The sequence below is a fragment of the Acipenser ruthenus genome, chromosome 1, assembly GCF_902713425.1.
Source record: "Acipenser ruthenus chromosome 1, fAciRut3.2 maternal haplotype, whole genome shotgun sequence".
Classification (NCBI taxonomy): domain Eukaryota; kingdom Metazoa; phylum Chordata; class Actinopteri; order Acipenseriformes; family Acipenseridae; genus Acipenser; species Acipenser ruthenus.
Window position 1 is genome coordinate 45,306,496 of NC_081189.1, and position 15,894 is coordinate 45,322,389.

Consider the following 15,894-nt stretch of genomic DNA (forward strand, 5'->3'; position numbering starts at 1 on the left):
CTTGTTTTAACAATTTGTAACATTGAGCCCGGAACAGACTACCCGATGAAATCGCAGGAAGGGATGCATGGATGCATAAAGTACAGTGGCAATGGGGCGAATCAATAGGAGAAAAGATAAGGCTATGGCAGGACTGATAAATATCTACAATTTTGGCTAGAACTTAAGGTGACGTGATCGTGAAAACCACATATGACTGGAGACATGCATGTATTCTCACTCTATTAAATACACACACACACACACACACACATACACACACACACAGTATTCCATTGGTTTGTATAGAATGTCCGTGCCGATATTTTCTGAAAACAAGACCCGACAGCCCCACATTGTACTTTTTAACTATTAGACGAAATATTTACAGAATAAAAACTGCTGCTATAATCATGACTCATTTATTATTAATTGCGTTATCATTAAATTATACCAAATCATGTTTTTATTTACAATGAAAGAAACCTATACTGTGTTGCCCAATTGCTTATAAAGTCAGCAAAATATGTATTATGTTTTCACTTTGTTGTAAACAAAACGTGATTTCTTATAATTTAATTATAACGCTATTAATAATAAACAAATTATGCAGCATGGTCCTAATAGCAGTTGTTAAGTATTCTGTAAACATTTCGTCTAATAGTTAAAAAGTGCAATATGGGGCTGTGGAAGGGTGGTGGGCAATTCACTGACGCACACGGGAGACAGAAGGTTTTATTTGTAACGTCACTCAGACGCACTGATTTATTTTTACCCGCAGAGGGCGCTGTTGTCCGTGGCCTGAATACTGGCAACAGTAAACAGGACCACGGGGTTACCAATACTGGTTTACAGTCCAGTGCACATACAAGTGCTCAAAAATAATAATGAAAACAAAAGGCCTGCCTCTCAGCCACTCAGAGAGAGGGAAAGCCAACACACCCTCTTCCCCACCTCTCCGTGTCATCGCCATGACTGACAGACGGATCCTGCGAGACTGCTGCCCTCTTCCTGCAGAACCATGGATACACCAGACAGTCAGCACAGATCTCCCCTATTACTGGGGCTGTCATGGCTTATTTTCAAAAGATATCGCCTCGGACATGATTGTATACAAACCAATGGAATACCGAATGTGATCGAGATCATTGACGTGGATTTTGCCTAAACGTATTTATGTACAGTGTACACTTTCACCTTCACACGTTTGTATGCATATATTATAACATCTTCTTATAATACTGTAAGTGTTCAGTGGTTAATTATAATCATGTTGAGTTTATTTATCAAAGAGGTAAGCAAACCATACCAGAGAAAATGCATGATTAGAGGAATTCACCGAACAATTAACTATAAACAAATTGTGTACTGGTTAGGGAGTACTATCGTAATTTTAAAAGCTTAATAAATATATAATTGTTACATACATTTTTTTTTTTAATCTGTGCCATCCGATTTTTACCCACACGCCAGATAATCGTAAATCAATGAGACAGGAAGTCATGTACAGTACATGACCTGCAACAATTACACTTTTTAACGAGAAGAACCTCATCAACTCAATTTCAAAGCGTTAACGAATTGATTTAATTAACACATTTCGTTTGAAAATCACTTGCTACTAAAGCTCTCGTTACTATACCATGAGTTCGATACAATAACACTGTTTTTTTTAAATCCTGCCCTAAGTGTTTTATTGTCAATTACATTATGAATCATATTCAAGTTGTACTGCTTGAATTTGTTTTTTAAATCGTGCTTTCTTCACCTTTGTGTCTCATGGACACAATGCTGTATAGGTCATCAAACTCAAAACCAATATTATGTGAAAATCCTTTAGTCCCACTTGTAACAAACACTCTACATCTACACAATTGGCCGAGCGCCGCCAGGGGGGAAGGGCTTAGGTTGGCCAGGGTGTCCTCGGCTCACCGCGCACCAGCGACCCCTGTAGTCTGGCCGGATGCCTGCGGGCTTGCCTGTAAGCTGCCCAGAGCTGTGTTGTCCTCCGCCGCTGTATCTCTGAGGTGGCTGCATGGTGGGCCTGCAGTGTGTAAAAGAAGTGGTCGGCTGACGGCACACGCTTCGGAGGACAGCATGTGTTCGTCTTCGCTGTTCCCCATTTTCTCCCCAATTTGGCTATTCCAAATTGGGGAGAAAATGATAAAAACTATTTGCAACCACTAAATAAAAAATAAATAAAAAAACAAAAAAAAAACAATTGTAATTAATAAATAAATCACTCAACACAGATAAGCAATAGCAATAAGTCCATAACATATTTTTCTTTGAAGAACAATGAGCAACAGTTCAAGTAAGAAACTGTCCACAGAAAAACATTGCTGCTGAAGCATAAACTTCAATGTCCCAAAAAGGCAAAATCCCACAATATACAGTCCTCGATAGGAAAAAAATTAAAATAAATGTGAACCTCAAAAAGTAAATAGTTTGATCTCATCTGAGTCACAATGGCGATGCAGAGGAGCATGTGAGTAGTTGAGAAAATCCCAGCAGAGTTTAATTAGGTCAAACGGAATGCAAAATAGATTATTAAATTTGGTTTTACATAACTTATACATAACTTAAACATATCTGAAATCAAAATGCCCCAAAAATGTGTGTTAATCATGCAAAATGTAGTTTTAACACACCAAATTCAGCTACTTTTTCTACCAGGCGGCCATCATGGATTTTAGTTATGCCCTCTACTGTGTCTCTTTTAAAGGAATGGGTTTTGTTTACTATATATCAAAACACAATTATTAAAGGCTTGTTTAAAATGTGATGTATTAGTCTAATATTATTATCCCTGTACTGCAATAATTTGTTTGAATATATTTTTGAGATTATCATAGAGGCAGCACTGGATGAAGCTTGCTCCTCCCAACCTAAATCACTGTTGTAAAATGATGCACTTGAAAATTTTCCAATCATGGGTCATATTTCTGCCCAAATATCTAAGAACCCAAGTATGGTTGGCTCTTGGTTTAAATGACCATGCATTATAGACACCTTCAACAGCAAATAGTGTAACTCTTACATCAGCCCTGATTGGTTTATGTTGTGAAATATCAAATAAAGGAAGGAAATGTGTTTTTTTCACATTTCTGTATGTCCTATGTATGCTTGGATTGTCTACTTTTCATTTAGCAACTAAAAACGCGGTGCCACTGACCCGTGGCAAGCAGCCATTTTGCGCTGTCATCAGTGATACATTTTGCGAGGCAGTGTTTTGAGATCAATTTACTATACTTACAGTAACTATGTTTCAATCTACTACACTTAAATGTGTATGCTTGACTCTATATGTATATGTTTATTACATTTGTATCAGTTTCAAAATGCTTCAGATGATGATATTTTCTAAAATGGAAATAAAACAAAAACCGTCAAAGTATGAATATTGTGATTATTATTCAATTATATGACACACCCTGGGATCCTTCAAGAAGCTGCTTGATGAGATTCTGGGATCAATAAGCTACTAACAACCAAACGAGCAAGATGGGCTGAATGGCCTCCTCTTGTTTGTAAACTTTCTTATGTTCTTCTTAAGTTGAAAACTGTTCATGAGCCGCACATAACAGAACTCTCCATATTAGCAGACTCTCAATAATGGGCAGAATTGCCAGACCCCTGGTTTGCCCACCCTAGTTTAAGCCAAGCAGTTGTTTGTAGTCTCTAATTATACTGCGTTCGGTTCCAACTGCTTTGTGTTTAGGTACTTTTGCAAAACAATAATAGCTTGTTTCTCTACAGCTATGGCCAAAAGTCACCTAGAATCACATAGAATTTTAGGATTGAGACATAATTAAATAAAAAAAAAATTATATGAACATAATTTTATTTAACAACATGTAATCAAATAAACTACAAAATGATATCACAAATGTCTACTGGAAACTATAATAAATGTAATACAGTATTTCATATCAGCTTAATTCTGTTAATTCTGTAGGGTGATGCAAAACTTTTGCCCAAAGCTGTAGTTCATTTTTAGAGCAGTCGACTTATAAAAGACTAAACACTGTTTTTACTTCAAAATTAAGAAAATAACAAACTTTAGGAATATGCAAACCAAAAACATTTCTATGTGAGCTTTTCCCTACTTAGCCAACCTACACTGGAAATTGCTGCAGGGAAACAGGAATTAAATACATTGTGATGGAATTAAATACATTGAGCTATACAATTAGAAGTTTAACTTATATAGTTTATTTATTTGTATTTGTACCTGGCCAGGTTTACTGAGGTTCATTTAAGTTGCTAGTGGTACATATTTAGCACTACATTGTGGAGATGGAGGTACTGGGGGATTTGACCCAAAATAGGGTTTTAGGTTGACCTTGTGCAAAGTATCTACTTTCTGAGATTGATCAACCCACTCTACAGAATAATTGAGAGGACCTATTTTTTTTTATTATTGCTGGACCTGACCATTTAGCTGTAAGCTTATCTAACGCATCAGATAACGGGTAAGCTCGTCCCAGACCAAATTCCCCACACTAAACTGTACATCCCATCTGCGGAGGTTGTAATGTTTAGCCTGCCTGGTCTGAGCTGCTTTAACTCCTTCACTGACCTCTTTAGCTAGAGCCTGTTGGCGTTCTAACAATGAATGTTGTGCCGAGGCTGGAGTAGAAGACACTGTTATCAAAAGGTCGAGGGGCCATTTGAGCATGCGTGCGAGTTCAGCAGGAGAAAAACCTGTGGTTTCCTGCTTCGCTGTGTTGAGACAAAAATGAAATTCATGGATCCATTGGTCCCAATCTTGGTGTCACTCTCCCACAAAGGATACTATCAAGGTTTTGATGGTTCGTGTATAAGCACTTTTGCAATACAGTTCTAGTTTCTTTCTCCAGCTTTTTCCTACTTAGCCAGCCTACATTGGAAATCGTATTAGCTGTTGTGTCTTTGCTACTTCTAACTTTTTTTTTTACTGTACTTAATGTATTATGCATTGTTTTTTTCACTGTATCTTGTAAAGCGCTTTGTGATGGTGGTCCACTATGAAAGGCGCTATATAAAATAAAGATTGATTGATTGATTGATTAAGTCATTGCAGTATCCATTTTTATGTTATGATTATTTTCAATCTATGCTTTTTTTACAGTACCAATCAATGATGGAGATATTAAAGGGTTTTGTAAGGGTTAATGTGGCTGCTAAAATAACACTATGTAACACAATTTTTGTTCCTGGGTAGTAAGTGTTATTTCCTAATTGCTTATGCCTCAAAAGTATAGAAAATGGCTATTATTCCCCACAAACTTTGCTTTTGTGACCAGGACAGTGATATTTTGAAATTTACCTATTTCCAATGAGAAAACAGGTGAATTTGTGTCTTTTCGTTCACATAAAGTCAGAAAAAAACAACATATGAATCCAAATTAACATTGTTTAATTTGATCAGAAAACAGCACATAGCTTGGTCTCTGCCTTAGTTTTACCGTGGTGTCAAAGGCTAAACTCCAGCCCTGACTATCAAAAAATTACCATACGTAAAATAAACTTATTATCATTGATGGGTGCTGAAAATGCGAGGATTGAATATCATTGTAAAGGCAGGAAATCTAACCTTGCAGTTAACATGTTTAAACAAATTCCTTTCTGTTCCATTCAAACATGTTAAAGGATAGATTCAGAAATAACAAAAAGTTAAGCAAAATTATGAAACACAAGCAAATATACCATCCTAACTCCTAACACCCAAATAGAAAAAACATGGGGCGGGGGTGCAAATATGATTGCCCACCCCGAGCGCTAAAATGCCTTGTTATGGCTCTGCCTGTCCCAAACTGTCTTAGTGAACATGGAGTCATATGGTAACCCTAATAAGCTAAAAACACAAACACATATAAAACTAAATAAAAATGACTGTATATATTTAGAGAATTACAAGTAAAAAATACAAAAACTAAATGTGTTAAACTATTGAAAAGCTACAACTCAACGCTTCTGCCATCTTCAGATAGTCTTAATAATAGTAAGCTTAGGAATGTTGACTGATTACAGGTCTGTTGTTTTAAAATCTTTAGTAGTTTGAATGATGCACATTGAGTGGTGTATTTATGTATTCATTTAGTCAGTTTCATTTTAATTAATTTAGCTGTAAAATAGAATCCATGCACCATATCCATCCCCTCAGCAAATTATATTAGGGCAAACTATTCCTGAGTGGCCAAGGATCAAGTAGACCTGGACACTAAACTACCCTTTCATGCACACAGAGATCCTTTAGAAAGGGTTGAAAGACATCACTACTTGGGAAGCCAATTGTTGTACTGTACCTCAAGATCTACAATAAGTATTTAATTTGAAGGCTTTAGTCACTTTGACAGGGGACCCCTGAGGCAAGTTCATACTGTATGATTGTTTATACATTTTGTTTTTGTGCTGTAGTGGTGACTTCAGATTTTCTCTTTTCTAGTTCTCCAGCTTCAAGTAGCTCACGTCCAGTAAGATTGGCAACCACTGTCAGCAGAGATGAAGGTAGGTGAAATGGGTTTTGTTAAAGAGGTCCAGTTTAAACCTTGCTTTAAATATCTTGTGATTCTATGGAGTCACGCAGTATATGCATTAATCTGTTAAAATCTACAGTATGATATATATATATATATATATATATATATATATATATATATATATATATATATATATATATAAGCAATAATGGAATGGTTTGTTGTCAATGTGGGAATGAAGTATGTTGCAGAAGAGTGTATATGGTACAGTAATATAGCCAGGACATTGGCTGTCTCAGCTTATCTGTGTTTGGAGTTTATTGGGCTTGCTTTGCTGGTAACATGGGCATGTAAGTGTCAGCATGCTGTTGGTGTCAATTTAATGAGCAGTCCGGAGGGGACAAAAAAATGAAGCTTGTGTCTCTCTTCAGCCTTAGGGAATACAAGCACACATAGAGACAGAGGCAGTTTGTACACTTTAACACAAATTAACATTTCATTATATCACATTTACTATGAACAAATAACAATATTTGAAATCTTAATGGGTTAATAACCAAGGCTCTGATTAGCACACCAACGTTCTTGAAAGCACAGTTTACAGGCGAAAGATATAGGACTTGCAAGAAAGTATAATTGATAATAAGAGGAAAGAAATTATCTTTTAAAGCCTTTGTTATTACCCATTTGAATAGATGTAAGGTGTTAACCCAACCATCCTCTTCACCCTGGATTTTTTGCTCTACAGTTCATACTTTTCCAACGCCATATCCATTAGCTGGACAAGTAACTCTGATCTACCTTATTTTCCACAAGATCTATCCTGGCTAGTTGCCCGGCTGGTTTACAAATCCCCAAGTTTACAGCATCAAGGTTTATTTAGGAGAATGTTACACTGCAGATCGCAGTTAATTGGAGGCTGAAGCTACAGTATACGTTTATTGTTTTTTCAACCCGTCTTAACTAGCTCTTAAACTAGCTGGGACCATCACCAGTGCTGGCAATATATTATTGGTTGATCGTGAAGGGACATTTGTCTTATTTCAAAAATGAATAAAAATAAACATCAAATAACAGGAAATACCTGTGAACAGTTGACCAACCTGTCTAATGACCTGTCTAATAATTAGCCTCTATTGAGCCTAATTAGCCAAAAGTTTTGTTCTGATAATCACACTTCAAATAATGGAAGTTTAATTGAATATGTTTTTATTGTATTGACTCCGTTATTTAATTTATATAAGCCATGATTTCAAGACCAGAGTGTGGCAATCATACCCTGCATCTGATGACACCCCACTGCACGCTGCCTCCACCGACACCCCACTGCCTCCACCGACACCCCACTGCACGCTGCCTCCGCCGACACCCCACTGCACGCTGCCTCCGCCGACACCCCACTGCACGCTGCCTCCGCCGACACCCCATTGCACACTACATCCGCTGACACCCCATTGCACACTACATCTGCTGACACCCCGCTGCACACTGCATCCACTGACACCCCGCTGCACACTACATCCGCTGACACCCCGCTGCACACTGCATCCACTGACACCCCGCTGCACACTGCATCCACTGACACCCCGCTGCACACTGCATCCACTGACACCCCGCTGCACACTGCATCCACTGACACCCCGCTGCACACTGCATCCACTGACACCCACTGACACCCCGCTGCACACTGCATCTGCTGACACCCCACTGCACGCTTCATCTGCTGACACCCTGCTGCACTGCCTCCACCAACACCCCACTGCATGCTGCCTCCACCAACACCCACTGCACGCTGCATCCACTGACACCCCGCTGCACACTGCATCCACTGACACCCCGCTGCACACTGCATCCACTGACACCCCGCTGCACACTGCATCCACTGACACCCCGCTGCACACTGCATCTGCTGACACCCCACTGCACGCTTCATCTGCTGACACCCTGCTGCACTGCCTCCACCAACACCCCACTGCACGCTGCATCCTGCATCTGCCAACACCCCACTGCACGCTGCATCCTGCATCTGCCAACACCCCACTGCACGCTGCCTCCACCGACACCCCACTGCACGCTGCCTCCACCGACACCCCACTACATCCTGCCTCCACCAACACCCCGCTGCACACTGCATCCACTGACACCCCGCTGCACACTGCGTCCGTTGACACCCCACTGCACGCTGCCTCCACAGATACCCCACTGCACGCTGCGTCCACAGACACCCCACATACATCCGCTGACACCCCGCTGCACACTGCATCCGCCAACAGCCCACTGCGTGCTCTATGTTCATTGGCCTTTTTGCAGGGCCGTCCCAGAACCAGGCTGTGAAACAACGTACTCGCAACATGTGGGGCCGAACAAAGAGGGTTCTAAAGGAGGTGGGGAGTCGATGTTTCCAAATGCTGCATAATACTACTAAATTATGTAAAAAGAAAAAAAGAAAAATATGCAAAGAAATTTAAGTGAAAAAGCACTTGGTCATTCAAGCTCTGAGGTGTAAAAATAGTTGTCCAAAAGGGTATAATTGAAAAAACTATGAATACCCACAAATATTTTAAAAATGAGTTTTCGGAAGAGGAATACATTATATTTAGCATATTGGTTTTGTCACTGTTCAAGTATCCACACAGGTTTGATATGCATACTTCCTAGTTTGAGTTGCTCTTCATTGTTTTTTTTTCACACACCAAACATAAACACAAGTGCACAGCATGCTGGGTATTTGCTGTACAGGAGTCAGAACATGCTACAATAGTTATATCACATGCGATGGCAACCAAATATTTGTACACTAATAATTGATTTCATAGTATTGAAGACATTGAGAATGAATGAAAAGTTTATTTTTGAATTTTTGAAGTTTCTTTTAGTATTACTACATATTATAATATTTTTGGATGATATAATACAACTTGAAAAGCCCAAATGAGACCTCTTTTTTAATAGGGATAGTGCGGGTTTACAGTTAACATGGTTTACATTTTTCCATATACAGTATTTGGAAAACTGCTTATCCAATTGATGAAACTTGGTATTAACATTTTTAGCATAAGTTATTGAGAGTATAAAATTGTGGAAACATATGGAGGTGTCTCTCTGTCTATACATTCACCCTTCTATCACACATTTCAATGTATCTTGGAAACACAAAAGGTTATAATTCATACTGTTATACTTTAATATACTTTACCATGATACTAATGCCTCATATGCTCACCTAATTACATCATTGTCTTAAATGCAATACCACTTATCCAGTTTTCATTAAACAATTCTTTCCCATCTCTTATTCTATACTATTCCCATACTCTGTTGTTTAAACTAGTAGTTGTTTCAATGGCTGTTGTATTGGTTTGGCTCTACTGTGCAATGGTGTCCTATGGCTAAGTAGTCTTCATATCTCTGTGAAAAGTAATCAAATAACTGACAGATGTGATACCACTGAAAAGTCTTCACCCTCAGAAGCACACATAAAGAACCATGGCAACTATTCGGCTAAAGGACAGCTGAATATATAGCTTAAGATATGTATCTGTATATGGAGAAGGCGTCATACAATAGATAAGAATGAATGTGCAAGCTTCTCTCCCCTGGGAGATCTATAGAGACTAAATTCCTCTCCTTGTAGTAAGAGGATTTTCTTTTTCAGTGCCTTTCTCACAGCCCTTTTATTTTAGGACGTCTGGCATTTTAAACTGAAATTAGAATATGAAAAATGAAACACATGCCATCTGTTTATCTGCTGGAGACTGTATAAGAATGCAGTAAATAATCCGTTAAACACCATTGAAGATGATTTATATTGGCTAATTCATTGAAAATGCAATATCTCTCCATGAAGAGATTTAGGGGCATAGAAATTCTCAACCTGTTTCTAAGCAACCAGAGTTACCATACTTTGAGTACAAATCTAAACATGCTAAATTAGGACATGATATGTGTTTAGATAAAATGGGAGAGGATTCCGAATCTGAAAATGTTGTCTATTCAAGGACTGGGCAAACTGTAAAATGAGCGCTACACTGAAGTCATTTCTTATACACAGTTAGACATGCGTATAATTCCTCTGTGCAGCTGCTGGAATTACAAACTGTTATGCATTGTTGAAATGTTTTTTTTTAATCATATAAGAACATTAACTATATTTCAGATGTGTTCCCTAAACTGGACACTCCAACTGAACAAAAATAATCTTGAAATCATTTACATATAATTCTAATAGGGTTATACAGTATCATATTAATATTATACTGATAAAATATTATAGTAATGTTTAAATATGACAAGGTTTGAATTCATACCTGCTTTTCATGTTTCCATGCTTTTGAGTATGGTTCCTGACACTGTCTCTTTGTTGTTAAAGCAGCATATAGGCAAAAAGCTTAATTAAATTGTTTTGATTTATACTTGTTATACAATATGTATGAAAAGGAACAAATATATATATATATATAGCAATGAGTCATATGCTTGTAGCACTTTTTAATTTTTTTATAATGGCTGAAAATGACTAAAGCCACAGTTGAAATGCCAGAATGCTAATGCATGTGTTATAGAATAGAGGTATACTATATAAAGACTAGTAGCCTATTCCTAGAAGCTAACTGTAAACAAGAGTAAAAAATCTAGTTCCCCGTATTATTATTATTATTTGTTTATTTAGCAGATGCCTTTATCCAAGGCGACTTACAGAGACTAGGGTGTGTAAACTATGCATCAGCTGCAGAGTCACTTACAACTACGTCTCACCCGAAAGACAGAGCACAAGGAGGTTAAGTGACTTGCTCAGGATCACACAATGAGTCAGTGGCTAAGGTGGGATTTGAACCGGGGACCTTCTGGTTACAAGACCTTTTCTTTAACCACTGGACCACACAGCCTCCTTGTATCCAACAGATATCTAACTGTAATAAAAGTACAGTTTATTTCAGAATTGCGGAAAAGAAAGTGAAGAAGATGAGACCTACCAGGTCATGACTTCATGCTTGTTTTTGTGGTGATTAAGAACCATATACCACGGTTCATTCAGGGTTATGCATTTAATCACACACAGATCAATGTCATGTAAAGCATCCGGAGATGATAAATAATAAAAGCAATAAAAGTATAAACATCACGATTAAATACCAAAAAAAAAACAACTTTAAAATCATTTTTACTTAATACTCTGCTCACTCTGAATCGTCAAACAAAATGATCACATGACTCATTTATGACTACGGAGGGGGGGGGCACGTGGGGGATAACTTGATTATATGCTGGATGATTACTAATCTATTAAATACAATAAGAAGATAATCCTATTATTTAGTGTTAAATTACCTTATTTTAAGGCATAAGCAGCTGTTATTAATATTGGCGGTTGGCTGTTATCTGTTCAACTATGCCCTTAAAGGCATCTCAGTCTTTCATATTACAGGGAAGAATAGTTCAGAAGGAACGGATTATAAAGTGCATATTTAAATGACAGCAATAAGGATCCATGTTATAATAACCTGCTGAGATCACTAGGCTCTGCTCAAAAAGCCTTCAACTGAAAAAATCAGTGAAGTCTTATACATTTTCCAACCACATAAAGCTTTACTGGAAAAAAAACAAACTTACTTTCAGACAAAAAACATACTGGGTGAAATGTACATTGCTTCCAGTATTTACTCCAGCAGTTTTTTCTGAAAGGAGAAAAACACCCATTGAGGGCTTTTCGATTGATCTGAGTGGTGGCGTATCTACAGTGTCTTTAATCATAAAATGAAGGGAACTTTGTGAAAACCAAAACCACAGAACTTCCATTGTGAACTTCCTCACTTTATTTCTGGCATGGCACAACACCACAGTGGTAATTTTGAAAAGCAAATAGCTTGAAATCCTTAATTTTATTTATTACCTTGACTATAAATCTTTTTGGCTCAGAGGTTGGATTTTCATAGAATGGTGCTGTTTGTATTTTTGTTAAATGCTCCAGCATAAACCTGTATTTTGCAGTTGGTTGGTAACCTTCCCATGTTAATTACAACTACTTCTCACAGGATTTGACAACCATAGGTAATCAAAGCTCGTCTGCTAGCTTTTGAATGTCTGCCCAAATAGAAAACAGACCAAAATACAGAGTATATTATTCATGTACTGTATGGCCAATTTAAAGCACCTTGAACATTGCTTACGTTAACTTTGTTCAAACCTGGATAGATGCCATTTAATCAGTACTTAAAAATCAATCACAGAATGTTCTAAGCAGTTGCACTTTGTAAAAAAACAGACCAAACCTCAGTAAGGCCTCTTGGATTAGATGTTGAAGTTTTTTACAACTGCAATGTGTGCATAAAACAGTAATTCATTTAGGCAGTACCATCCCCTGGTATTCTGAACTGACCAATAATCAAGATAATGAAATGCATGCTGATAGGAGTTATTTCTGTAGGGTTTTTTAATAATTTTGAAGAAATATAAGTATAAAAAACAAATGACAAATACCAGACAATAAGCTGTGTGTGCACTTCAGCAGCCTGAAGGAAGAATTAAACCCATGAATCACCTAGCTCACATTTAAATAAGTACATATTTTACTGCCATGACAAAAATTGGAACTGTTGATAGATGTAGTCTAAGTAAGTGTTCAAAGTATAAAAGTAAAATCTAAACGTCTGATCTCAGAGAAAGTACCTGTACTGGATCCTATAAACCAGGGAGGAGAGATTTCGGTTGCAGTATTTCCTCATTAAGAAGCTGAGTAAGAGAGTGTGGCACTGAAAAAAGGAGCACCAGCTCACCTCTTTTATCTTGGCAAATACAAAGGCTTTAATGCACTATGAAAAACAGAGCCCAGACTGCAGACTCAGGCTGCAAAGGAGGAAGGGGGGGGGGGAAGAGAGAGAGAGAGAGAGAGAGAGAGAGAGAGAGAGAGAGAGAGAGAGAGAGAGAGAGAGAGAGAGAGAGAGAGAGAGAGAGAGAGAGAGAGAGAGAGAGAGAGAGAAGGTGTGTTCATAATGAAAGTGACTCGCTCTAAACAGTATCTGCTTGGCTGCTTCTGAAGCAATCCTGGGAACGGAGCATTCCTACGTGCCACAAAAGGTGGGGCTGCTATCAAGCCACCAATTTAGAAATTGTTTTGCAAGACAAAATATTCTGGAAACACTATGAGTGAGAGTGAGTGAGAGAGAAAGATTGCTTTTTTTTACTGAAGAGAGAGGAAAACATTGATGAATCAGGGTTTCCTTCTGTAACAAAAACTTAATTGCCAATGGGCAAGAAGTGGGGAAGCCGAGGGGAGGTGGAGAGAGCATGTTCAACAAGGGACGAGGCAGGTGGAAGGGGGGGCAGCCGTGGGCGCTTTGCAGAGTCCTGGAAAAGGTTAAGCACAACGAAGCAATCTGGACTCAACTCTCAACAGACACCGGTAAGCAAAGGGTTTTTAATGTTATATCTGTTGGCAAACGGGGAGACAGGTGCAGGTCTGTGCCATTGCAAAAAAAGTTTCATTTACAGTTAAAATGTATACAAAAGTTAACATTTTATTTTTGTTTTGGTTCTTTGAAATACATTTTTTTCTTCATTTGATAGAATTTACATATTTAAATGTAGTTCTAAATCGTATTTTGTTCTCTTCAACTAAACCTTGAAATGTATTAATATATAGACAACAAAAAGCATCAGCCTTTTTAATTATTTTTAAATAACAGTGTAACTTCTAGCTTAATTAGCTCAATGTGTTCAAGAGTCTGTTATTCATTGTGTACTGTTAATTATGAGTGGATGATTGAATAAGATTCAGTTAGGAATATAGTATAGTAAGTCACTTAATATCAAGCACCACCGTGCACCATTGTACACCGTTGAGAACAGAGAGCACTATCAGTGACCAGCATTGATCACATGCCTCATAAAAAAATAACTCTGCATGACTGGAGATAACTGTTGCCTATTAGAGAAACCAGGCAATGGTGTGGTGTTAAACACATACTTGGTTGAATGAGGGCCAAGCTGATATTAAATGTTATTTTTTATTTTATTTAGTGATAACATTTTCCTTACAGTCATGCATAACTTTGAATATGTATATGTTAGGAACCCAAGCCAAAATTCAACCCCAATGGGATCGGGGTGACCCCATTGGCTTGGGGTTAATTGACATTTTTAGAGCCCCGAAATAATTTTGTGTTTGGCTTGGGGTTGTCTTGCGAATGACCCCATCGTGATGCAAAAAATGTATTTTACCTAAAGCTGATCTGAAGAAGACACGCTTTTGTACCTTTGAAATGTAAATAAATAAATAAATCAGATGGCTTGTGCCTGTGTGCCTCTCAATTTAGGAATCCAAGTTCACCCCTAAAGAATGGCATGAGCGAAGCCGCAGATTCCTCGCCTGGCATATCAAAGGGACTATGTGTTGCTCACAGAAACTCAAATCCTGCCGGCTACACCAAATTCATGTGTTGCCGGAAAGCCAATTAATCCTAACGACTATGTCGATTAGGGGATTACTAGGAAATATTAAAAAAAAAAAATATATATATATATATATATATATATATATATATATATATATACAGTGCCTTGCAAAAGTATTCAGACCCCTGACCAATTCTTTCATATTACTGAATTACAAATGGTACATTGAAATTTCGTTCTGTTTGATATTTTATTTTTAAACACTGAAACTCAAAATCAATTATTGTAAGGTGACATTGGTTTTATGTTGGGAAATATTTTTAAGAAAAAAAAAAAACTGAAATATCTTGCTTGCATAAGTATTCAACCCCTGTGCTGTGGAAGCGCCCAATTTACACCGATGAAAGAAATTGCCCTAACGAGGACACAATTACCTTACCATTGGCCTCCACCTGTGAATCATTAAAGTTGCTGTCACATTTTCTGGATAAAAACCCCACTGGAAGGATCATTGGTCAGGCTGTGAATCTGAAGGAAAATGAAGACCAAAGGAGCATTCTACAGAAGTTAGAGATAAAGTAATACAAATGCATAGATTAGGGAAAGGGTACAAAATAATATCCAAGTGTTTGGATATCCCAGTGAGCACAGGTGGATCAATAATCAGGAAGTGGAAGCTGCATCACACCACCCAGGCACTGCCAAGAAAAGGCCGTCCCTCAAAACTCAGCGCTCAAACAAGAAGGAGACTTGTGAGAGAAGCCACATAGAGGCCAACAATCACTTTGAAGGAGCTACAGAGATCAGTGGCTGGGAGTGGAGTAATGGTGCACCAGTCAACCATACAGTGCCTTGCGAAAGTATTCGGCCCCCTTGAACTTTGCGACCTTTTGCCACATTTCAGGCTTCAAACATAAAGATATGAAACTGTAATTTTTTGTGAAGAATCAACAACAAGTGGGACACAATCATGAAGTGGAACGAAATTTATTGGATATTTCAAACTTTTTTAACAAATAAAAAACTGAAAAATTGGGCGTGCAAAATTATTCAGCCCCTT

General features: G+C 37.9%; 1 protein-coding gene across 2 annotated transcripts in view; it reads left to right on the forward strand.

Annotated features, from left to right (window-relative positions):
- The first annotated feature begins 13,476 nt into the window (after window positions 1–13,476).
- trpm3 (transient receptor potential cation channel, subfamily M, member 3) overlaps window positions 13,477–15,894 on the forward strand; it is a 356,841-nt gene continuing 354,423 nt past the window's right edge. For both annotated transcript variants that reach the window (XM_059025700.1, XM_059025701.1), the window contains exon 1: window positions 13,477–13,842. In XM_059025700.1, coding sequence (XP_058881683.1) covers window positions 13,687–13,842 — 156 coding nt within the window. In that variant the 5' untranslated portion in view covers window positions 13,477–13,686. The remainder of the gene's footprint in view (window positions 13,843–15,894) is intronic.